Source organism: Maylandia zebra, linkage group LG18 (genome assembly GCF_041146795.1).
Source record: "Maylandia zebra isolate NMK-2024a linkage group LG18, Mzebra_GT3a, whole genome shotgun sequence".
NCBI classification, from domain to species: domain Eukaryota; kingdom Metazoa; phylum Chordata; class Actinopteri; order Cichliformes; family Cichlidae; genus Maylandia; species Maylandia zebra.
The window spans coordinates 37,773,064-37,797,064 of record NC_135184.1 but is presented as its reverse complement, the minus strand read 5'-3'; the positions used below and the strand labels follow the sequence as shown (position 1 = coordinate 37,797,064).

Here is a 24,001-nt window from a genome sequence, read left to right as displayed (position 1 = left end):
GCTTTTTTGTCTTAATTATGATCATTATCTCATATAATTATTGAAACATTCATTTTAGTTTAGTAGTATTTAATAAATTATAAATACCATCAATTTTACATGTAATGAAAGTACAGGATATATGAACGCTGACCTTTGTTTGTTTGTTGTTTTTGAATATTGAATTACTTGTTGTTATGTAATGAAAACAATCACATTAGTGGGAGTGGAAGGCTGGCCTGTTTCTGCCAAACAATAAAAACTCAAAGATTAGAAACTTGAGGACATTATTTCATCGTTTCAGAAAGACTCAGCCAACACATGAAAACCGTAGGAGTTAGAATTACTGTGATGCTGCAGAAACATTTAATTAATCTAAAAGTAAAGTACTATGTTTGAGCAAATAAAGTTGAAGTGTTTTGATTTGCAGAATTTGTAGTGGTTATATTAGCAAAACTACCTGATGTGGCACAAATACAGACACAAAAATACACACAACAAGATGAGGTCACATGACCACATTTATTTGTCTTGCATTTTGATAACTGAATCAAAACTCTTTATCATTTACTATCATTACACTGAGCTATATATAATAACTCATACTAATCATTGCACAGGCTACAATTCAATAAAGTATATGAGGATGGACGAGTGGGGCATTAAAGAAGTGGAGCTGGCAGGACAGATCGAGAAGCTTTACAGTTGTATGTTTACTGTACACAATCTGAATGAACAAATATAAATAACAATTCTCCGACAAATGAGTGGAGATGAGGTTGTGAAAGCCATAACACTGTTCTCATGCTTCCCGACCTGCAGCAGCGACAAACCAACGTTTGTTAGAACCGGTGCTCTTTTTAAACTTCTCTGAGTTTGTCTTGATCTATGTTAGGCTGGATATATACTTGGGAAGAATTAACATTTAGTTAATGTTGTGCAATTTATCATAACATAAATCTAGCTGAGTCCAGTTGCACGACATAAAAAGCCGTGTTTTTAGACGTTATGTCCGTTTGGCTGTCAGTAATCTGCTGCTGCACTCGAGTCACACACCGAACGTGCTGCTTTCAGCTGATGAAATCAAATGACAGTGTGGCACTGTGAGGTTGGAACGATGAGCTATGGGGTGCGATAACGTTGATGAGATAATAATACAAAGTTGTAAAGGTACGCAAATCCAGAAAATGTGAGGATTTTCATTTAACTACATCTACTGCACAAGGACAAAGAGAGAGCACGAGAAAAGAAGACAAAGAAAAAGTCGGGCCACATCTAACAGTTTTTTTCACCTTCTCATAAATTATCTTTTTATGAAAAGGCACATATTTTTAAAAACTTCATGTACTGAGATGTTAAGAACAACACACAGCTCAAAGTTTTAACCAACAACAAAAATGTGAAACAACTGATAAGCTCATCAGGGAACACAGATAAGACAGTACCATTCCCCTGTTAGCATGTGACCTAATCACCACCTGCTCACTCTGCTCTATTCACACAGTTAAATGTGCATTTGAATCTGTCAGGTTCATTCACATGAATGCAAATCTGATCTTTAAAAACACAAACAAAAGAAAAATGTCAAAGGTTCCCAAAGATAATGCTTAAAGTGACGTCAGGTCTTTTTACTCAAGTGACTCCCTGCAAAGGGAACTATTGTTCTACCTTTATAATACAGTCAGCACCTAAAGGTCACACAGACACACTCCCTCTATTTATCTCTCTGCACTCATCATATTACAATTATTCTTGGTTTAAAGCGATGTGTCTTTGCAATAACTGAAGTCCAGATGCTTGAGCCTGCACCTCCTCTCACTAAGAAGACCTCGTTTGTCTCTTTCCACATGGTCTTACTCTGGCAGCTGTTGTATAACTCGTGATACGACGAGTACAGCTGCTGAATTCTGCTAGCATGCTGACATCGATGCAAGAGATTTTCAGAAGTGTGGTCAAAATAGCATGCTAGCTTGCATGCTGCAAAATGTGACCTGTTGCAGAAAGATATCTAGTTATCTCTGACATGCTGTTCCATGTATTGGAACATACTTTTTTGTGTCATATTTATTATACGCTTAAAGCATGGAAGACAAATGGTTAATAGCCACAGTATTTTCTATCAGACAAGCCATTTGAGTCGTCTCACTGTAAACCAACAGCTTCCAGTTTTCTAAATTCTTACTTTAAGTCACATTTTGGCCGTTTTTACTCCGGCTTGCTGTTACTGTCTCAGTGAACATTTTTAACAGCGTGGCCAAAAACAGCCTGTTGCTGTACGGCACTCAAATCAGACACATTCTTTGAAACATGCTAAGACTAGCTAAGTAAACAAGGGCAATTGAATATGACTCCTGATGGCTGACTGGTTGGCCTTTTTATTTTTTTATGAAAGTCTCCATGTTACCAGATCTCATTCTTAGCTTGGTGAGTACACTAGCAAGATTAAAACGATTAGATAGGGCTGATGTTATGATAAGACACTAGTCTCACAGAGACAAAAATAAAGAAAGAAGACAATGGTTGCTTTTCATGAACTCTACTTCCACAACTCATTTTCCTGAATACACTATGCGCCTGGCCACTGTGTTGATAAAGAATCCAAAAACAAAGTCAGATCTGAGGTTCGTCAAACCTTTATCACGCACACAGTATGTGTGGGAACTGGGAATTAAAGCAGTGTATGATGAACCACAAGTGAGTAATCATGGAAACTGTGTGAGGTTTCCTTTCTGTCTTTCTGTCTCAAATCGTGTGTCTCAGTATGGGTTTGTATTGTTTTTGACTAATGTTCGTTGTTAGGATATTTCATGCTGGACATTGGTGGAAGCCCTGGGACAGACTGGTGGCCTGTCCAGGGTATACCCGACCTCTCACCCGCGACAAGGGACAAGCAGTAGAACATGGATGGATGGAAATTTGTGCAAACAGTGAATATAGTAGAGATTGTATCTCCATTTCACATATTTAGGAACAAGAAAAATGAAAAGAAAAATACAACAAAAAGTAACCAAGAACAAAAACAACAACATAAAACTGAAATATATAGAAATACTTAAAGTTAGAGCATAGATCACAGTGCTCAACAGCAGATACATATGTTCTTTTGGACAATGCAGTACTATGTGGGACTTTTGTCTTGTATCATGTGCTTGTGGTTGTCCCGTTACAAGAATGTAATAATGAGTAAGGAAGATCTACAACACAGAATAATGACTGATCATTGATTTTTCTTGCAAGTCTTGCAAAAGATAGATTTTTAAAATTTGTAAATATAAAAAATATAATTTCCTTTCACGGTCTGTCTTTCCTTGGTATAACTGTCCATTCAAATCCGGCCTTGGGGAGCAAGTGTTAGGAAACTGAATATCTGACTCTTCAGGATAGTCCCGAACATTATCATTCAGACAAGGCCTAAAACACAGGTCAGGTTGCCACTGTTCATGTCTCATTTAAACAAAATCAGTCAGTAACACTGACACCACACGGTGTCACTTAGACTCAAGTTCAAACAGTGCCCAGTCAGGCATGCGTGTGCTTATGAATGTCCTCCAGTAATAAAGTCATGACAGCAGAACCAAGGTCAAAAAAGGAACGACCGTTCGAATGTGTCGTGAGATCGGAAGAGTTACAGCTTTTATGATAGATTTGTTTAATGTCTTTGTCAAAAAGTCCAGTGCTCACACACACAGCATCTGTCACAGGTTATTCCTGGTACTTCCTGTCAAGCATCCCATCAGCCTTTGCTTTGCCTTGGCCCTGTCTGCATTTTTCTTTAAAGCTCACATGTTCGTTTCACAGGGCGGCGTTCGGCTTCCATCCAGAACAATGTGATTTTCTCGTTTTTCTACTCTCTGTTCTGCTTCCTCTAATCCTCCATCGGCCACTCCTTCCTTACTTACTAGGTCTTGGGTGCTGTTGAGTGAGCATGCTTTTGACAATGGACTAGCACCACCACCCGAGGCAGCAGTAGATCTCTCCATGTGATTCCTGCCCAGGTGGCTTAAGCCAGTGAGCTGCCCTTCACCTTCTAAGCTCCTGCCTGCTGAGCTTTCACCTCCCCCCTTGGGGGTGCTGGGACTGATATATTGCTGAGCCAGGGATGGAGATTGCAGGATAGCCAGCGGAGACTTAGTTTCCTGTGTTGTATAACTGGGAGATGGAGAAAACCTGGAAACCAATTCGTCAGTAAGTAGTTGAGCACACTTTGCAGAGCCAGTGGGGATGGGTGTCGCCACAGGTGTCATCACTGCCACGAGGACATCATCTTTCGATGCAATGAAGTCAAGCTTCAGGGCTCTTGTGTTTTGAGGGCTGCCGTGATCTTCCAAAGCTGTGCCGGTGCTATCATAGGTCATCCCAGAGCTTTCTGCACTCTGTGAGAACAAATTCAGATCCCCAGTCAACCTTCCTTTGGGGTTAGATGTGAACTCATACAAACCCTCTTTGATGAATGTCATTGGCTGAATGCTGTCAGGGCCCTGCTTTACCTCCATATTGCTGATCTGACTTAGGTCCAAGGGAGGTGGAATACACTGATGTCGAGTACCAGCTTGACCTCCTTCAACACTGGGGAGCAGTGAGCTTCGCTCCCCTCTTTCCAGTGCAAAATTATCCGCTGCAGTTGAAGATTCCCTGGAACAACTGACTTTAGGTGATGCTTGCTGGGCCAGAGTGGATGAGAACTCTTTCATCTCAATCTGTTCTTCTCGAATTTTTTCCTGCTGCTCTTGAATGGCTGCTGTCTTGTTGTAAGTATCTTCTAGCCGCTTTGCACTGAGGTGTTGAGGAGTAGTTTTATTCGACGTGGGCTTGAATCGCTCTGGGGAGCCCTGCCGGGCCACTTCTTGGTATTGTTGAGACCTGCCAGGGCTACCTGCCTCTGCATTGTGGTAGTGCTTGTGGTAGCTCCAGCGACTGGGTGACAGGTGATTTTCAACGGGACATTTACTGTCCTCTCTTTTTTCTACCAACACATCTGTTAATTCCATACTGCGGGCAAAAGCATCCTTTAGGTTAATAGAAACAATGCTTCCACTCCGTTTTGCTCGTTCTAGAGCTTCCCTCCTCCTGATGGCCTTCTCTTGCCTCTTCTGCTCTCGGTAGAACTCTGAGAAGTTGTTCACAATGATTGGAATAGGAAGAGCAATGACAAGCACGCCTGCTATGCAGCAAAGCCCTCCTACAATCTTACCAAGCAGGGTTTGTGGGTAAATGTCACCATACCCGACAGTCGTCATAGTAATGGTTGCCCACCAAAACGAAGCAGGGATGCTGGTGAATTTTGTAGCATCTTCATCCTTTTCAGCAAAGAATACCAAGCTAGAGAAAATCATGATGCCCATGGCTAAAAACAGGATCAGCAGTCCCAACTCGTTGTAGCTCCTTCGTAAAGTGAAGCCCAAAGACTGGAGCCCCGTCGAGTGCCTGGCCAGTTTCAGAATCCTCAAGATCCTCATAATACGGAAGATTTGAACCACACGCCGCACATTCTGGAACTGCAGCACGCTCTTGTTAGATTCAGTTAGACAGAGGGTCACATAGTAAGGCAGTATTGCCAGCAAATCAATAATGTTCAGTGGTGCTTTCATGAAGACCCACTTATTGGGTGCTGAGAGCAGCCGTAACATGTATTCCATGGTGAACCAGGCAATACAGACGGCTTCGACGTGGGCTAAACTGGGGTTGTCACTGAACTGGCCAAATTCATCTACAACCTGCAGCTCTGGCAGAGTGTTGAGGGACAGTGAAATTGTGGAAATGACGATGAACAGGATGGAGATCATGGCCAGGATCTGCAAGACAAAAGCAGGTTATTACATTAGCTGGGCATAGTGTTAGCTTCATACATGTCTTCTATTACATCTGTTTCTGTGCCTGTAAACAGTAACACGTTCAAACCCTGTTTGTTGCTACTAATCACTGACGTGTACATTCTAGAGTAGAAGTTTCTTAGACTACATGAGACATTTTTGAGACTTTTTTGTTACCCTTCATGGTGGTACCAACTTTGTCCTGAAGGTGGTGCTATTTGAAAAGCTACTAAAGGTCAGGCCTTTTTGATTAAGGCCCTTAAGAAGATTTAGCTTTGGAAGTTGTGCATCCACAGTGACAGTCAGCCCTTAACTTTCATCTGTTCATTATGTCCAAGCAGAAATGAAAAGCTCTTACGATCCACACATCACCACATATGGGCATTTTCTGCTTTTGTCTTTGTAAGCCAGGTTACAGCAAACAGACGCTGACTTTAATGTTTTAAGCAGCTTTGTGAAAAATTCTGGCATGGACACTTTCACGTGGAACTTGTCATGTAGGAGGAGACCTGCAGCGGTGATAAGACAACAGCTTTTATTCAACCTGCAAAAAAACATTTTACAGTGTTTCCTGTGTCTCTTCAGAAAATCACGGCGATGTGCTCACATGATGTCAGATTTGTATTTTAATGAGAACACAAAAACACACAAGACTACAAACCTTCTGACATTAACTGCAACTGGAAATGATTCCAAAATCTGACAAAGCACTACAATACACGGTGCAAAACAAAGTGAGTAACACCTAAAAACACTCGTCTCTTTCTTTTTTGGGGAGGAAAATGGAAACAAAAGTTAGTTTTTGCTCCTGCGTGTTTAGCTTCACACTTGGTTTCCTAGGGTTTGAAACAATTTTGTCCTTTTTGTCGCCTTTTCAATTCAATAAAGATAAAACCTTCTTCTCAGAGAATGACTGAATGGAAAAAGGGGCCCAGGGGATTCAACTATTACTTATAGCCAATTTAAAAACTCTAACTGGGAAAGCAGAGTAACGAAGCTGAAGGATGTGTGTTCTGAGTCCTCTCAGTGTAGCCCTTGGTAGGACATTTCAGGTTTATTGTAATAGGATTGCGCTGCTATACATAGAAAGGATAGAGAGGAAGGTTAGAATTGGTTACTCATTCTTTCCTCCCCCAACAGGAAGAATCAAGCAACAGGCGGAAATAGACGATGCAAGATTATTTTTTTGTCTTTAAATACATCTGACGTGATATCTGACAAAAGACCACTGCACTGTTCTCTGGGGACAACTCAATTTCCTGTTAGCTTACATTTCAGTGGCTTCAACACATAATACGTATTGTGTGTCAGTGGAGTAGATAAAGGTACAAATGTCACACGAAAAAACTGATTACTTTTAAAGTATTTGCATGTTATTATTGCAAATCATTGTTCATTCTTCAGGTGAAAAATTATAATGATCATTATGATGCAACTGATTACAAACTGAATGTTTTGTCATTTCATAATTGCTTAAAAAGACTAAAAGTGAAATCAGCTTTGAATCCTTATCCAAATGAAACACAACAAAACAAAGATTTCATTCCACGCTTGTCAGCAGCAGAGCCATGGCTGCTGCAGCTAGCATGTTTGAGTACAGGCAAGACACTAAACCCAAGAGTGCTCCAATTCATACTCCACTGGAGTGCGAATGTGTGTGACTGTCAGAAAGCACTGAGGTGTAGAAAAAAGTGCTTGTATGAACGAGTGAATGAACCATGTTGTATGAAGCACTTTGAGTGATCCAGTAGAAAAGCGCTATATGAGAACCAGTCCATTTACTGACAGGGTTAGTGTGTTTGAAGAGTTGGGAAGTGATTCTAAAGCCACCAAACCCAATACCTCCGACTGTACCTGGAAACTGTGTCTTCCAAAAAACCAGATCAGAATCAGCCCTCACTGTGGCTTTACTGGGACCCAACAGCCTGTAACAACAAGCCCAAGAAGCCATCCTCCTGAAGCACTGCTCCATGAAATCAGACAGAGCGACTGGACAAACTCCCACACCCCCCCTGCATTTATCTGACCTTTATTTAACCAGGGAGTTCTACTGGGACCAAATCTCTTTCACAGGGAGACCAGTGTTGCCAGTATAACAGCCATACAAACTCAGAACACAATAGAAATGCAGCATAAAACACGGTAACTGTTAGAACAGTGACAGAAAAGTGGAGTTGACCACTGTAAATGACCACGGCAGACCCGGGGGCGAGTTCATGCTTTGCAGCATACTTCATTGACTCACACGGTTGCTGTTCACAGTGCTCACAGAGCTGCAGCTCTCCCGCTGCCCGCTCAACGTTATCGCAACAACCTCAAACACAGCACCCGTTACAATATTCGGCGGGGCGTGATTGCAGATGCCGTGCAGGTGCGTCCGTCTTCCCTGCACGGCACCGCAGGCCACGCCCCGCCACATACCCCCATCGCCCGACTGAGGCTGGGGAGCCATCCGGCCGAACCTACTCCCCCCACCGCGAGCAGGAGAGGGGATCAGCCCGGACCGTCGGCGCCCCCGGGCCCTGGCCAAGCGACAAGGAGTTGTGAGTTCAGGTGGCCGCCCGGGAAATCAGTCTAATAAACTTAAACCTACACCATCCTCCCTGTTCTGGTATTCTAAACAGTACCCGAAAGTAGACTGCTTGGTCAGTTAACCTCCTGAACTATCTACAACACATGGTGAAAACCTGAAATTAAAACAGAGAAGGCTAGAGGTGAGACATGATCATTACTGATGACAGATTTAGATATATTTTCATAAACTATTCATTTGCCACATCAATAAACAGCATGGCAGGGCAAAATATTTTTTCTAACATGGCAACCTTTAAAAAGTGAAAGGAGACAGAAAGACAGGTGAGAAAGAATAAAACTTAACTGACTTTTTGATGCCATTTTACACACAGTACTGGTGCAGTATCTAGAAAAAGTGGGAAATACTGGCACCATATACAGTACTTAGTTACTTCTGAAGAAATTATGATGTACAATAATGATTTCTATACATTTTACATCAGATGAAAACATTTGTTGTAAGATTCACATAATTATTTTTTAAAAGCAAGAAATTTTAAATGAGAATAAGAAAGAAAAGTATTTCTTTGTGCCCCCCTTTCCCTGTTAATGCCCTACCTGGCCCCCTGGCAACACTTTGCTAGACCCGCCCCTGCACAGTTACCAGCTGTCAGCTGCTTAGAAAAGGATCCTGGGGTTATTTGTCTCTCAGAAACAGTTCATAACTTCAACTCATCCATGTCACCTAAAAGGTAAACCTGTTTCTCCATCACAGCTCTGATGATTCAGTAAGGACATCTCCTGGTTTCATCTTCATGTTTCCCTCTCACCACATATACAAACAGACATCATGACCAGCAGCTTTACAGCTGTGGCTCCAGCAAACATCAGCTGATACTAGAAATTATTATTATTATTATTATTATTATTATTATTATTATTATTAAATAAATTCTAACAACAGCTGATCAAGCTTAAACGTGCTGCTGTTGTTTAGCGCAACATCCGCTGGTTTCCTCTTTCTGGCGCAAAGTGGACGATAAACAAACAAGAGAGACGATCAGCTGATCATTGATCAGTTTCATGATTGAAGTAGCAACAGGAGAGGGAGGGGAGAGAATGAGAGAAGAAGAGGCAGCTGTGCAGCATAAACAAAGAATAACTCCAGCTTGGTGTCTTTTTCATTGTAGCTGAAGTCCGGGACAAACTGTTCTTTTTCAGCTCAACATAGGGTTGCCAACTCCCTGAAAAATAAATAAGGGACACCTCGTGGCCAGGGCCGGGCAACCCAGTTGTCTTCACCCTTCCCAGTGTGGTAGCTCTTTTTTTTTGTGTGTGAAATTATTTTTTAACCATTTGACTTGAATTTGATTTAAGCAGATGCATATTCTTTGTGATATGACCATATGGGAAACAAATGATCATTTAGCCATTTATTTTTAGCTCACAATGACAACATTAACACAATAAAACAGGTCTCTTTCTTAAACAGAAGCCTGTCATGCTTAACTTTGGAGAATATAAGTAAATCTTTCTTTAAAAGAACTCTGTCCTGCTTAACTTAAACTTATATAAATTAATAGAAAACAATAGAACAAAATCATTCTTGTAACAGTGCACATTTAGTGCATTTAGTACAATTGGCTTCAGTTGAGGTATTATTTCAGCTTTTCTGATGCTAATCAGCTGCTCCTGTTTGTAAACCCGCTTGTTCCCATGATTACGCATCATAACTCATCATCATTATTCATCTATGTATTACTTTTATGTATTAGTCATCTATTTGTTGTAATCATCTATCCTTGCAGTTGTTTATTACACAAAATAAATTATATTATCACACTTCTGGCCACATAGCGCTGATATTCACTGCACATGCCCATATTAACCTTAACCAGAGGGTTTAAACAACAAACCAGTGTTTACATACCATATCTGCTTCTGCCGTGGCCTGGTGGACAAAAAATTGGTTAAGGGTTCCCCGAGCTTTCACGCCCCTCATGTTCTTCTTGTGCCACCACTAGAAGCATGCCTATGGAAAAAGTGCGCCGGCACACAGTGCAGTGCGCTTTAAAGGTGTTATCGTGCACTTTTCCAGCCAGGTGTTTTCCTTTTCCCATTCCTCCTTTTTTTCTTTCTCTGAGCGAACAAACATTGCTGCTCTAATGCTGGGCTCACACTGTGCGATTTTTGGCCCATTTTGAGATGATTTTTGAGTCGTGCGACCGATTTGGTGATCGGACCGATTTTGGCCTTCATCGTGCGTCGTGTAGTATACGTGGGGTAACGAGAAGCGATTAACACCTCGAGCAGCTCCCGATCATCAATCGCTCGTGAGGTTCTCACCACAGGCGCTCACACTGCTCACGTGCAAACACGTAAACGTCGGTGAAAAAGACGTTGCAGCACGGCTGTGCAGCGTGTGATCTGGACACAAGCAATGGAGGCACAACTTGTAGAACTTTGGAAAGCTCATCCGAGCCTTTTCGATGTGGCATCACAAAATTATCACGACCACAACAACCATGAAAATAGTTGGATTTACATTGCTGCTCAATCACAGCTGCCTGATCATGTTTTTCATTAGCAATTTAGCAAAGTTGATGGTGGTGGTGTGTCTGTGTGAGTGAAAGACGGAGAGAGCGAGCGACAGATTTTCTGTTATAACCTTCATTTTATGGAGGCACAGTGTGAGCACTCAGGTCGCATCAGAGCATCGGGCCGTATAGTGTGAGACCTGCATCGTGACCTACCAACTTCTAACCCCTGCGAGTCAATCGTGCAGTTTGAGCAGGAGCTGAATAACGTGACTGAAAAAATTGCACAGTGTCTGCCCAGCTTTAGGTGACTGTCGTCCGAGACTTGCACCGCAGTGTCGGCGTTTGTTTCCCTGTTGGCCATGCTTCTTGTTGTGGTCATCTGTTGTCTTCCGGTATTTTCTCTGTAAGCGACCTTTCCTCGACCAATGAGATGAGCGGTAATCTGACTTGTCATACTCGAATTGTCGTAAGTGTGCTGTCAGCTCATTGGTCACAAAGCAGGAGAGGGGCTGGGAATTATGTTTTCAAACAAAGCGTTAATTCCATTAACATTTATAGACTACTTTTGATTCTCACTGTATTACGGGACAAAGTGCGTCGCTTATTAGCTCAATACGGGACGTGTACTTTTGTTTCTAAATACAGGACGATTCCGTATTTTAAGGGACGGTTGGCATCTCTACTAACTAACCTTCCAAATAAAATAAGATAAAAGCACCCGCCCAGCAGTATAGAAACTCCGTCATGCTAGCTAGCAGCAGTACGAGTTATTGTAACTGACTGTAAAAAGTCAGCACAACGAAAACAAACTCCACCTAAACTTGGTTTATATCTGACCCCCTCTTCAGTTCACCGCCTCGGGTCTCTGCTCCTCCTGCCTTTCCGTCATCCACCTGCACCTGCTGGCCTCCACCACTTGCTAATGTTACTGAATCTGTGGACTGAGCTCGGTAACAAGATTAGCAACATTCATTAAATAGAAGCTTGTCATCCATGCTTGTGTTTAACATCACTTGCAACAGTGCTGAAAGGATCAGCCCTTGTGGACAAGCTTCTGCAAAGACCAAACTTTGTCTTGGGAACATTTAAAACTTCTTGCACTGTTTGCCTTGCAGCTGGACGGTGTGTGTAAATGATGCTGATTATCAACGATGCTTGAATTCCCAGGACGGCTGCAGAGCCTAATCCTCCTGCACTGTTTGCGACTTCAGTGTGATGTGTGTTAACCAGAATAGGCTACAACATGTAGAGTTTTATCAGAGTCAGGACGAGCCTCATTCAGCCAGGGGCCTGGACGAGGGCACATTTTGTAACTACCTTGGAGAAGCCTCTATGGAAGGCCTGACAATCCCAAAGCATGACAAGAGGTCAGCAGCACTCCAACCCCAATAAATATAACAGTTTTTATGCTTGTGCAGTTGTTTTAAACTTTATAAAAGTGTGTAGGCCACATTAAAGACGTGCTGAGTTATTTATTTAAACACTGGAACATGGACTGAGCGCTCTACTGATAGCTAACACTGTGTGACTGATGAGCAGGAAATGATCAGTTAAAAAAGGAACATCATTAATCTCTGTATCTGTAGTTTTGTTCTTATTCCACCACCACAACTGTCCTGGTGTCTGTGAAACCATGTGATGGATTATCTGAGCTATTTTCAGTGGGGGAGCTTCTGGCCAATCACGGTAACGATAAAAGACACCGAGCATTACATCATTACAGAGTTTAGACAAAAGTAAAAACTGGGAATAAACTACGAAACATTGAGAAAGAAGAAAGAGGAGATAAATAGAAAGTCAAAGAGGGACAAAGCACAGGGGAGTATAAGGCAGATATATCAAACGGTGTCCACCCTGCAGCGTCTTAATGGCTTAGTGGCTGCCAAATGCTGTGACCTTGACACTCAGGGAAGATTCTAAGCAGTACCAAGAACAGACAAGCTGCTTTAGAAGCCATATAGTGAGTCTCCACGTTTGACATTCAGGTGCTCAGCAACACTTTTTTACATAAAAGTTTGAGTCGCTGACAAAGAAATGGACTCCACTCATCACAACGAATCTCTTTAAGTGAACGTGTTAAAAGTCGGTGTTATGGGTACTGCATGTCATCTCTATTTGGTTCATGAAGCAAACAAAACATAAAGATAAGAAGTCTGTTCATTAAGAAAGATTCCAAGTAAGGAAACAAAACAGGATTCATAATTTGAAAGGACACAATGACACTGGACAAAAGATTCTGAGTCCAGTTCAGAGTTGAGCTCAGTGACTGTGAATGGACTCTGTGCACTGAATGGAGACACAGATACTCAGCTGCATGTTCAACCGTCGGTTAACGTTTCCCCCTCTAACAGCAGACGTACTGCTCGTTTATTTATCCTTTCGTCACCGAGGCGAGAGCCCGTGTTGACTGCCGTTTGATTGTCTTTTTAACAGAATTACCAGACCAGTTTCATGAGAAGACATCACTAAATTCTGGTGCAGCATTGACACACGTTCAATAATACTGCATAGCTTTTTACTTCATTCTTGTCCGAGTGTGAGGGAAAAATGTTCACGGCCGGGGTCGACAACAAACGAGCGAGACAAAGAGAGGAAAAACGTCTCTCAGATTGTGACCAAAATGGAAATCTGATAGTTTATAGAACAAGAAGACGAGCTGCAATGAAAGACTGGATAAAGCGATTGAGCAGAGAAATCCAAGCTGTGATCAATACGTGGAGTTATTTGTGGAACAACAGGCGCAGGATCTGTTGGACAGTGGCTGTTTCTGCAGAGGTCAACATGGTTTCTATTTGAAGACGCTGCTTTCATGGGTCACATTGTTTTTATCTCTTGTTACACTGAAGTTGATTCTGAGCTTCACTTATTTCCACATTCATTACTCGAGATGTTCCACAGCCCTCGTTTGATTCTTCTCAGTCTGACATAAAAACAAATAAAAACTATTTGCACGTGTGATTTTGTGAACAAACGGTAAAACAAGTGACGCTTCATTTCGTCTTAGGGAAACTCTGTGCAGTGGGCTAATATCTGGGGCCACAAACCAGTTACATTTAAAGCAACTGTTGCCCACGATGCATTTAACATAACTGAACTCAAGTCAGTTCAGTTGTTTTGGAATAATTACTTATTGGCTGGCCGTGATGCTGATGTGAATGTAGCCCAGTCCAGACCACAGATATGAAGCTCAGGCTGAATAAATGTCTCGGCTTTGTCTTTGTAACAAGAAAGAGGAATAACTCCCATTTTTCCACATTTTGAAACCACATGTTTCTGTAAGAGGATTCATTTATTGATTTTCACTATTTTGGTCAGAATTATGAAAAGTTCTACGCTAACATAAAATAATGATTTTTTTGAAAAAGTCCTAGCCCAGTTCTGGCGTCACGCACTGAGAGGGATGTGTCGTGTTAGACACACAGAAAGTGTTTTGAAAGAGAAAATGGTCAGATGTGTGAAGGTGAACTTAATAAGCTGCGTATGTTTCGAGGTTTGTAAAGTACTCCTTGGTGCACACATTTGTAAATCTTACTTTGAGCTGGTGGAGCGTATCATATCCATCATGAGAGACGGTAATAACCACGTTTCAGAACAGGCTGCTGTGGCTGAACTCACTGCTCGACTCTACAGCAGGAAACATAAGGACTGAATACATCAACATTTTCTCAGTAAACTGTACATAAAGATGTCTAATGGGCCCAAGTAATCTACACATACAAAGAAACCTGAATCTAAAAAAGTCCATAAATTATGTGGAATAAAGTGGAAGAACAAGCTTCTGGAAGTACTTTGACTTTTAGGAGTGAATTTGATTTCTTTTTTCTGTACTGCAGTAACATTTTGTAAGCAGTACTTTGACTTGAAACCAAATATTTCTAAATAAAAGATCTGACTACTACAGGAGATGCAGGAAAGATTAGTAATGCCTCGTGGCTTTTGTATACTGATGAAACTACAGTTGCAGAAAGAGGCTGCTAGCACGTTAGCTCTGCACACTCACGGTGGAGATGTGCGCCAACCAAAGATTTACAGCTGACAGGCTGAACTTGGCTGAAGAAAAACCACTTTGGCTTTTGGGCTTCGTGCTGCCACAGCCATAAATTCCCATCCGAATGGAAGCATTTCAAACTGAAAGCTACAGTACATTAGTGAATCACTCTACCGCTCCTATGTGAAGGCACAAGGCCAGTAAACTATAGACCTCTGAGTAGCTGCTTATAGCTGTCAGGCAAGCTTATTTAGCTGAACCAGACACTTTACACACACACGCAGTGACTCAGTGTTGTCCTGCATTTCACTCAGGATTTCACTGTGAATATTACATTTCATTCAAGTGTTGAAATGATTACTAACTGCTACATGAACACAGGTATTCCATGTAAAGTGGCTGTGGGTGTGTTATGACTCGTTTCTCTTTAAGCTCACAGGTTGTTGTGGATTATTCCTGCACTTCCACAGTGTTTTACATGAGTCCACACATCATTAACAAACTGTGTGCACAAAAAGACACAAACAAACCCATAAAGCAGAACGCATCCTTTTTTAGCGAACCAGATTTACAGCCTTCGTCTCACTTTGAGACATGCGGATCAGACACTAATCCCATCATTTTGTATTATTATATAATCTACTTAATGGAGACCTAAATGTAAGCAAACGCAGTTTAAAGGTTTAAATAGAAAAATGCAAGTACAACGTCAAAGATGAGGCAGGAAGCAGCTGTCAAAAATCTAATGGACAGTCTTTTAATTCTGTCTCTGACTGATCCCGTCGGCTTAAAAAGCCTCTGTGTCATATCATCGACGGGTTTTCCTCCTCTGCACACAATACAACGTATACACAGCTGATATGCTAGTGAGGCACATCAGTCCTGAGCAGAAACGCTGCAACTCTTCAAGCTGAAATATAACATGCAACCTATTAGCTTTACATGAAATACAAATTCCCATTTTTGCTAAATAAAGAACACATTTAAGTCAAAGTGGACAGCTGAGACCACTGAAGCTCCCTGCAGTAGGCCTCTGACTGTGAGAAGTCATTGTTGAACATAAACTGTAAAGATCACAGACTTTCCCCTTGTGTGGTCCAGCAAGCATGCAAAAGGTCATAAAGTACAGTAACATTTTAAAAGTGCTGAGATGTGGACCCGTGGTTTATCAGAGACAGGTATTGTGTGAACAGGTGAAGCCAGTATGTAAAGCATTAACATACTACCCTAAACAGCATGCGGTGTCTCTAATGTCCTGACTACAAAGTGAGCAAACCATTTTCTCCACTCCAAAAAAGATCTCGTTCTTCTTATCAATCAGTTTTTCTAGACTGGATTTCATCCAACCAGTTCTGAGTCAGGCTGGAGACCAGATGAGGTTTGGATTTGAATCCACGGGCTAGCTGAGGCCTTCCCCGTGTCTGAACGAACGTGTACCGCTCAGCGTCATCAGTGATGCTGAACGGACAAGCAGAAGAAAATGGACGAATGCTGAAACTGCACAGCCAGATTGAGTCTGTGACTTTATCCAGCTCCACCCCACCACCTTCCCCACTGCAGGTCAGACAGTGGACAGGACAGACTATCCAACCTGCCAACAGTTAGTCTATTTGCAGCAGCAGCAGTCCTGGTAAAAGCTCCAAAGGAGATTAAGCCGTACTCCTAAGTCAGACTCATAGTTCTCTATGGACAGTTGCATTACAGGTGTGCTGTCATAACTGTCTTTTAATCTCAATGAGATTTTACCTGCATAAATAAAGGACTGATAATAATACATCACAAAACTGTGTGCAGGATAAGTGCATGCACAGGTGATCATATAACAATGGAGCACAAAAAGCTTTAAATACATGTGGAAGAGATGAGAAGTGAACCCGAACAGCCCAACACTACAGCCTGAGTGTGCGTCAAACAAAGGATGCAACGAGGACATGCTAAAACATCTCTGCCAAAAATAAGAAGATTTTACAGATTATGTAAAGTTTATGAAACTAATCTCTATTATTTAAAGATTTAATACTCATATTGTCCAATAAAAGTACAACTATTGCTGGTGGATGTACAGCTGACCATCTGGACATGACAAACTGTGCGCAGTGGTTTACAAATAGCCAGGTGATGCTTCTTTTCTAATAAGCAGCAGCACTGAGCCGCTCACATCACCGGAAAGAGGCCCTCCTATTGGTTAAGTGCTGCTGCATCACTGCCACATGGCTGGTGTCACTGCAGAGTGGCCTAAGCGGCTTCCCTCCTGCTGACACTACGGTTCCAGCCGGGTCACATGGCTCTGCTAAAGGCCAGTGCTGTTATATTTTTAGAAGGAAGAACTAGTTGTCACTAACTTGGTTAGGTGATTAGGAAATGATTATATAGACATATATAAGACACCTTAAATATTGTGTTGAAAATGATACGAGTATATTAAATTGAATGTTTCTGTTCTTTTAATTGAATAGAAATAATCAGTCACTGTTGGAATTCAGTTCATAGATTATCTTGGTCACTATAAATGCTTCCTAACCTTATACTTCCTAAGTCTGATACTTCAGAAACGAATCAGCTAAACGTTTGTGATGTTGCAGTGAGATCTGAATATAATATCTGCACCGAAGGCAATAAAAAGAACAAGAGTTCGGTCCAGTCCTAAAGGTTAAGCATCAAATTGTTGAGGCTGAACTTTGTTCATGCAGTACGGAGGCTACAGCTCCAAGTCCCAGTCATATAGAGGCACTTTTGTTCCACATAACAGAGGACGGTGCTTTGAGCTTCCAGAGCACTGAGGAGCACAGATGAAAATACTCTGTGTGACTGCTACTAACGCTGCTGCTTTGTGCACAGTCAGCCATTAGCACCCGCACACACATGTGCGACATAAAGCTTGGTTTGTTTGATCGCCATGTAATGAAACTAATTTTACTCAGTCCTGCATCAGCACATCAGTGATGTCAGCTATAACTCGCTATGTCTCGAACTGGTTTCCACAGTGTGTTACTTTTATCTGATTGATGGAAATCAGTTTAAAAAGTAACAAGACTGTTTATAAAATGAGCACAAAAACATGACAACAAAACAAAAAAGTCTTCCCAGGTAAAATGCACGTGTCACAGCGACTCGGCTCACAGCTATTATAACGATGCTGTTTCTTTCTCACTGCCTCCATCATGACCTCCTCCTGCTGTGGAGGATAAAGAGGTTCTCACTGAGTCTAACTATGAAGTAGCCATCTCCCTCCATCTGCTCGACACGATCTAAACACAGGGAACTCTGATCAGCTATGCCAACCAGCACTGCCTTGTCTCTATACTTGTATTTGTCACTTACACGTTGGGTTTGCTCATGTTGACGGAAGCAAATAAAGCCCAGTTTGTTGAAGCTGCATCTACGAAAAGTCTATCTTTGTCCTGCTTGCTTACTCTTGGCATGCAAAGCTCTTCGGTCAGTCAGACAGAAACTGGGAGTCACTAATAAAATCCACCCCCCGATTTCTTGGCTCCCTTGCCCACTGACTTCTGTGTATGAGCTCCTCTTCACTTATAGCTGTTTGTTCTTCACATTTTCCTACAGTTAGATCATATATATATAATATAGAGTTGGAGGTATGTCACCATATGTGAAGGTAACATCCTTTCCCCACTACCCTAACACCCTCAGACAGGTCTTGACAAACTACCAGCCACCTCCCGTGTGGATGACTTTAAAGTGTACCAGAAGTCAGAGAGACGTGGACTCACTGATAGAGGCCGAGCTGTAAGAGTGGCTCCAGAACAACATCTGAAGTCTCTTTCCAGAAGGGTTCAAGCTGAGATCCTGCTCCAAGGACCTTACCTACCACAGCAGCTCATTTGTGCTGCAGAACCACTGTCACTATCTTTATATCTTTATTTTGGACTAAGTGGGTTTTCCTAAGCTTACAGTGACTGTGAGCTATATTACAATATCTCTTTTAATTCTTCTGTTGTGTTCTTGCCTCTTCTTCTCGCAGGTTCACACACAGTTAGGTCCATAGATATCAGGACAGAGACAATGTTTTTCCTGATTTTGGTTCTGCACATTACCACAGTACATTTTAAATGAAACAACTCAGATGCAGTCGAACTTTAGACTTTCAGCTTTCATTCAGCGGGTTGAACAAACAGACTGTATGAAAACATAAGTAACTAAAGCATTCATTTAACATCACCCTTCATTTCAGGGGCTCAAAAGTAATTGGACAAATCAAATAACTGAAAATAAAATGTTCATTTCTAATACTGGGATGAAAACCCTTTGCTGACAATGACAGCCTGAAGTCTTGAACATCAGCAGATGCTGAGTTTCCTCCTGACTCTCCCAGGCCTTTACTGCAGCAGCTTTCAGTTGCTGTTTGTTTGTGGCCTGTCTGTCTTCTACATGTGAAATGCTCAGTTGGGTTAAGATCAGGTGACTGACTTGGTCATTCAAGAATATTCTACTTCTATTCTACTTCCAGCACTGTTGTCTTCCACAGACATCCAGGTCCTTTTGTGTTTTGGAGCTTTCTTTCTTCCTCAGGATGTACCAAATTGTAAATTTTCCTACTCCACTATTGTAGCAATTTCTCCGATGGATGTTTGTTTCTGCTTTCGCAGCTTCAGGATGGCTTGTTTCCCCTGCATGGACAGCTCCTTTGACCACATGTTGTCTGTTCACAGCAAAATCTCCAAATACAAGCACCGCACCTCAAATCAGCTCCAGGTCTTTTACTTGATAAGGACATAAGGAAGGAACTGCCCACACCTACCTGAAACAGCCTTTGAGCCAACTGTCCAATTGCTTTTGGTCCTTTTAAAAAGAGGGTACCACATGTTAAGGAGCTGAAATGTCTAAACTCTTCATCCAATTTGAACGTGGATTCCCTCGAAATGAAAGCTGGGAGTCTACACATCATGTCCATGTCTGTTATAGAACTATAACTGGAAAATGTTTCAGTAAACAGGTTAAAAAACGAAACGTGTGTCAGTGTCCTAATATACAAGGACCTAAGTGTTGGACTCTTGTTGTATTTCTTAAACTGAAGAAGAGACTAGTTTTCAGCAGAAGACACTGCTGTCACATCGTTAGTAATGAACTGATGCTCTGCTTGGAGGAGCTGTCTGTCTCCTCTGCTGCAGACAATAAAATAGGCACAGCAAGGCTGCTGTGGTAAACCTGCAGTGTGTCCGGCACGAACTCAGTGAAGAACATTACTGAACAGAAACTGCGCAGACACAGTTGTGAACCTCACTCACTGGAAATCCACTTTCTTTCTTCCTGAAAACAAATTATTGACTCTTTTCATCAGATTAATAAAAACATCTGCTCGATTACAAGCAGAAACTTTGCTCTCACTGGTTATACATAAATCTTTCCCTCAAAACATGAAGCACACCTATGGTGCAGCAACTTTGAAGCTAAATGACAAAAAACTCGAGCTGGAGTACGGTTTATTATATCGCACAACCTTTTCATGCACCAATGAAATAAAGAGCTGTGGTAAAGGAGAGATAAGATCCAGAGGTTACTGGTTATAATAAAACTCTTTGATATTAGCTCTGACAGTTGAAAGTATTGAGAATCATAACAAAATCAAGAAAATGTGCATTTCTTTCATAACTGTGCTTCTGCTTGCTTCTCATTAGCGTCATCACAGATTCAGTAGATACTGAAGGGTAGCGTGCAGCTTCCTCTGTCTTATGTCTTCTCTCTATTATCCAAATAACTCTTCTTTGTAACAGACCTAATCTGCCCACATATCATCTTGTGCACTTTTAGGAAACCTGAATGTGACCTGAGACATTATCACAGGTTTCATTCACGTTCTAGCATCAATCATGTGTGCCGGCTGTGTTTAGCTCTTGTTACCTTTGCAGCTATAGAGGAGCTGGGCTTCTCCAGCAGATCCCACAGCTTCTGCCTCTTGTCAGGACAGCAGCCCTGCTCCTCCTCCTCTCCCTCCTTGTCCCTCAGTGTCTCTGCCTCCCTCCTCAGTTCCTCGTTCATCTGCTCCTTCTTCTGATGGTAGCGTGCCTGGCAGCAGGACTCCAAGTAGATCTCATCAATGCCCCAATAGTCCAGCTCCTGTCCAAAAGACAGAGCGCACATCTCCTCCATCATGTGAAGCTTTCCTGTTCTGTAGAAGTTGAGGATGGAGGAGAAGGCCACCGGGTGCCGGTCGAAGAAGTATTCGTTCTCAGTGAGGGTGTAGTCATCACAGATCTCCAGCAGTGACTCGTGGGTGTTGCAGTCCCTTAGCCGTCCCAGACGAGTTCGGGGCAACCGGTCAAGTGTTCTCCATAACACTTCATGTGTAAGCCCACCGACGTTGAGTCTGACCCGCCGTGAGCGGGCCTTAGTGCGGATGATGTCCACTGGCTCAGGGGGGAGCAAAGGAGCTGCAGCGGGTCGGGGGTTGACTTTGGGCGTGCTAAAACTCACCTTGTCTGTCATGTTTGCTTTGACTGCTGTCTTACTGTGGGGGTGGGTCACCTCAAACACAGGCTTTTGCAGTGTGTGCGTATGTGCGTATGGAGCTCGATAAGATGATGGCGGTGGCTGGTCAGGGGAAGATTGCCCAGGCCCACCAGGCCCACCTCTCTGTGTTCAGGCCAGCAGAAGTCCTGGTAAGATCCATGGCTGGAAAAAGAGACATGAGCCATTACACCAGTACGACCAGGTTATTCTATAGAAGATCTCCTACCGAGGAGAATAGATTAAATAAATTAATAAATACAGAATTATTCTGAAGTGGCACAGTATAAATAAAACTGAATACATGCTTTTTATGTGCATATACATTCAGGAACTCAACGATTGGAGCAGCAAGTTTGAAGGTGTTTCTCGGACACTTTGCCGAGCTGTCACTTCCCTGTGCTCCCCGTGCTGTTGTTTTTATCTCATGTCTGGTCAGCTGGAATCTAAAATTGCTAAAAACACACGTATGTGCGTTACATATGTAATGTGGGATTGTAGAATTTACTGCAGCTTATGTGCTCCCAGTAAATGATTTTGCTTTGTTTTAAAGCAGATAGATCGCAGAGTTTTACAGCAAATTAAAGTCATATCAGAATAGTTATTTTGAAAAGCACATCACATAATCTAATATTTGCTAGTCCAGGAAGTTTTACTATTTTAATTACAAAGAGTTCTCTGATGAAATCACTAAACAGGGAAGAGCAATTTGAATCCACCTCCAGGGAATATCTGGAATCTAAACAGTGCTTTTTAGAAAAGGGAGCCATTATGCAGTTAGTCTTAGAGCTTATGCTGCCATTAGAAGTCCTTTGACTCTTATCTGATTGTGTAATGGAGTTCCACAAATCCCAGTAGCGGCATAAGGCCTCGTCTCTCCTGGCTCAAGTCTACCTTAGTTAATTATACACCGTCTATCTTCTCCTGGGACACTCATAGGACACAGAGCTGCTACGTCACGACTAGAAGAGCATCTTTCGCGTTTTTCCCCCAGAGTCCGGGAGAGCTGATGTCTGCAAACAAGCACTGACTTCATTAGAATTATGAGATTGTGCGCTCACTAATGATCACGTAAACTACTTTGAACTGCTTCCGCGTGTTTCTTCTCTTCCTTTTCTTGCGGACACCAGCCGCAGTCCAAAGTGAGAACGGTCCTTTCTGTCAAGCGATTCAAGAGACTCAGGCTTAACTCGTGATTATGCGCGAATGCACTCCAAGTTTACAAAGTACAGAAAGAAAGACACAACTGCTGCGCTCTCCTCGTGTCAGTGATGACACATAAAAACGCTCGTGGAGCTTACCTCTGTGGAGCAAGCTGACATGGCGGAGAAGTCCAACTTTTGGCTTCCCAGGAGGTCCCACCATAGTACCCTGTGAGTTACCCCAGCTGCTGCTTCATATCCCCGCCGGCCATTAATTCGTGAATCCCGTCGAGAACACGCAGACCGGCCCGTGGCCACATTTTGCCCCAAAACACACCGTCAGAGCAGGAGGGGAACACCCGAGCGCTCACGGAATATCAAATACGAGCGCGAAGCGGCGGGGTCTGGGAGCGTCGCCGGACTGAAGGAGGAGAAATAGAGGAACAGAGGGGGGTGGGGTTGGGGGTGGGGTAATTGGATTGAGGTGTTTAGCACCAAGGACAGCTCCAGATCAACGGCTTGCAGCTGAACTGCTGCTCGGAGCGTCACTGAGCTCTTCTCTCAGTGTTTGACAGACCCGTGGAGACGCTACGGAGAAGCTCCTGGTTCAGTCCGTTCATTCGGCACCATTTACAAGGCTGTGCAAGTTTTTCTACAGGAACCTCAAACTGAAGGGAACGTGTCCACGAAATACGTCACAAGTCACAACACACACACAAATCACAGAAACACGTCATGGTAAATGAATGAATGTTAATGATGTGCGTCTATATCTCATAACACGAGAACATTAATTCAACAACTAATCATGTCTAAGCTGTCATGAATTATGCAATGTCAGCACTGTCGCATCTTAGTCTGGCCTGTGGTTTCTTTGGACTAAAAAAACTCCGCTTTTATTGTTTATTTCCAAAAGATTAACTAGAACTAAAACTTCTCTATGACTGCACTGTGTGTGTGTGTGTGCGTGCGTGTGTGCGCGCGCGCGCGCGCGTGTGCGTGTGTGTGCGTGTGTGTCCTTACACAGTGGTGGCCTTTCCTTCAGTAACTCGGATTAACAGGTCATTCATGGCAAAAGACTGTGACATGTGATCACCACCAGTAGGATGATGTTGCAATACTCACACAGAACGCACTGAACATACTGAACATCACATTTGTAACAGAAAGGATGAAGCTCAGCAGACAGAGATGAACAAATACATAAAAATAAAATTTGGGGACAGGAAACAGGGAAGCACGGGGAAAAATTCAACACACTTGAACCACAAACTGTAAAGTATTCATTAAACTCAATGGATCCATCAGCCGCATGGAGGAACTGGACAATGTTGTCCATCATATACTGGAATGATGAACTGACGTGACCACAACAATCATAGGGCACCGTCTGAAAGAACGTCATCCACCTCTGGCAACAATAACAATATCATTCAGTGGAATTCTGTATATGATAAATGGGATCATTTAGATAAACAGACCATAACGTACTGGGCTTTGAAAAAGACACAGATCCAGAGAATAATTTCTTGTCTGACATCAGTGACAACTGTAGCTCAGGAG

The 24,001-nt window shown here is 42.4% G+C and overlaps 2 protein-coding genes across 2 annotated transcripts in view; both read right to left on the bottom strand.

Annotated features, from left to right (window-relative positions):
* rnf31 (ring finger protein 31) overlaps positions 1-10,648 on the bottom strand; it is a 71,981-nt gene extending 61,333 nt beyond the window's left edge. The window contains exon 1 of the mRNA XM_076876388.1: positions 10,234-10,648. The gene's annotated coding sequence lies outside the window, so the exon portion shown is untranslated. The remainder of the gene's footprint in view (positions 1-10,233) is intronic.
* Positions 483-22,873, bottom strand: LOC101471174 (potassium voltage-gated channel subfamily B member 2). The gene is made up of 3 exons (XM_004572944.5): positions 22,598-22,873; positions 20,691-21,461; positions 483-5,771 (listed from the first exon to the last, which is right to left on the bottom strand). The coding sequence occupies exons 2-3, from the start codon at positions 21,273-21,275 to the stop codon at positions 3,759-3,761; spliced, it is 2,598 nt and encodes an 865-aa protein (XP_004573001.1). The 5' UTR covers positions 21,276-21,461; positions 22,598-22,873; the 3' UTR covers positions 483-3,758.
* Between the last annotated feature and the right edge of the window lie 1,128 nt (positions 22,874-24,001).

Excerpts from the sequence above, each read along its gene's own strand:
- LOC101471174 (XM_004572944.5), bottom strand. The coding sequence starts at position 21,275 with ATGACAGACAAGGTGAGTTTTAGCACGCCCAAAGTCAACCCCCGACCC. Across the intron at positions 5,772-20,690 it reads GCTCCTCTATAGCTGCAAAG|ATCCTGGCCATGATCTCCAT; the intron begins GTAACAAGAGCT and ends TTTGTCTTGCAG.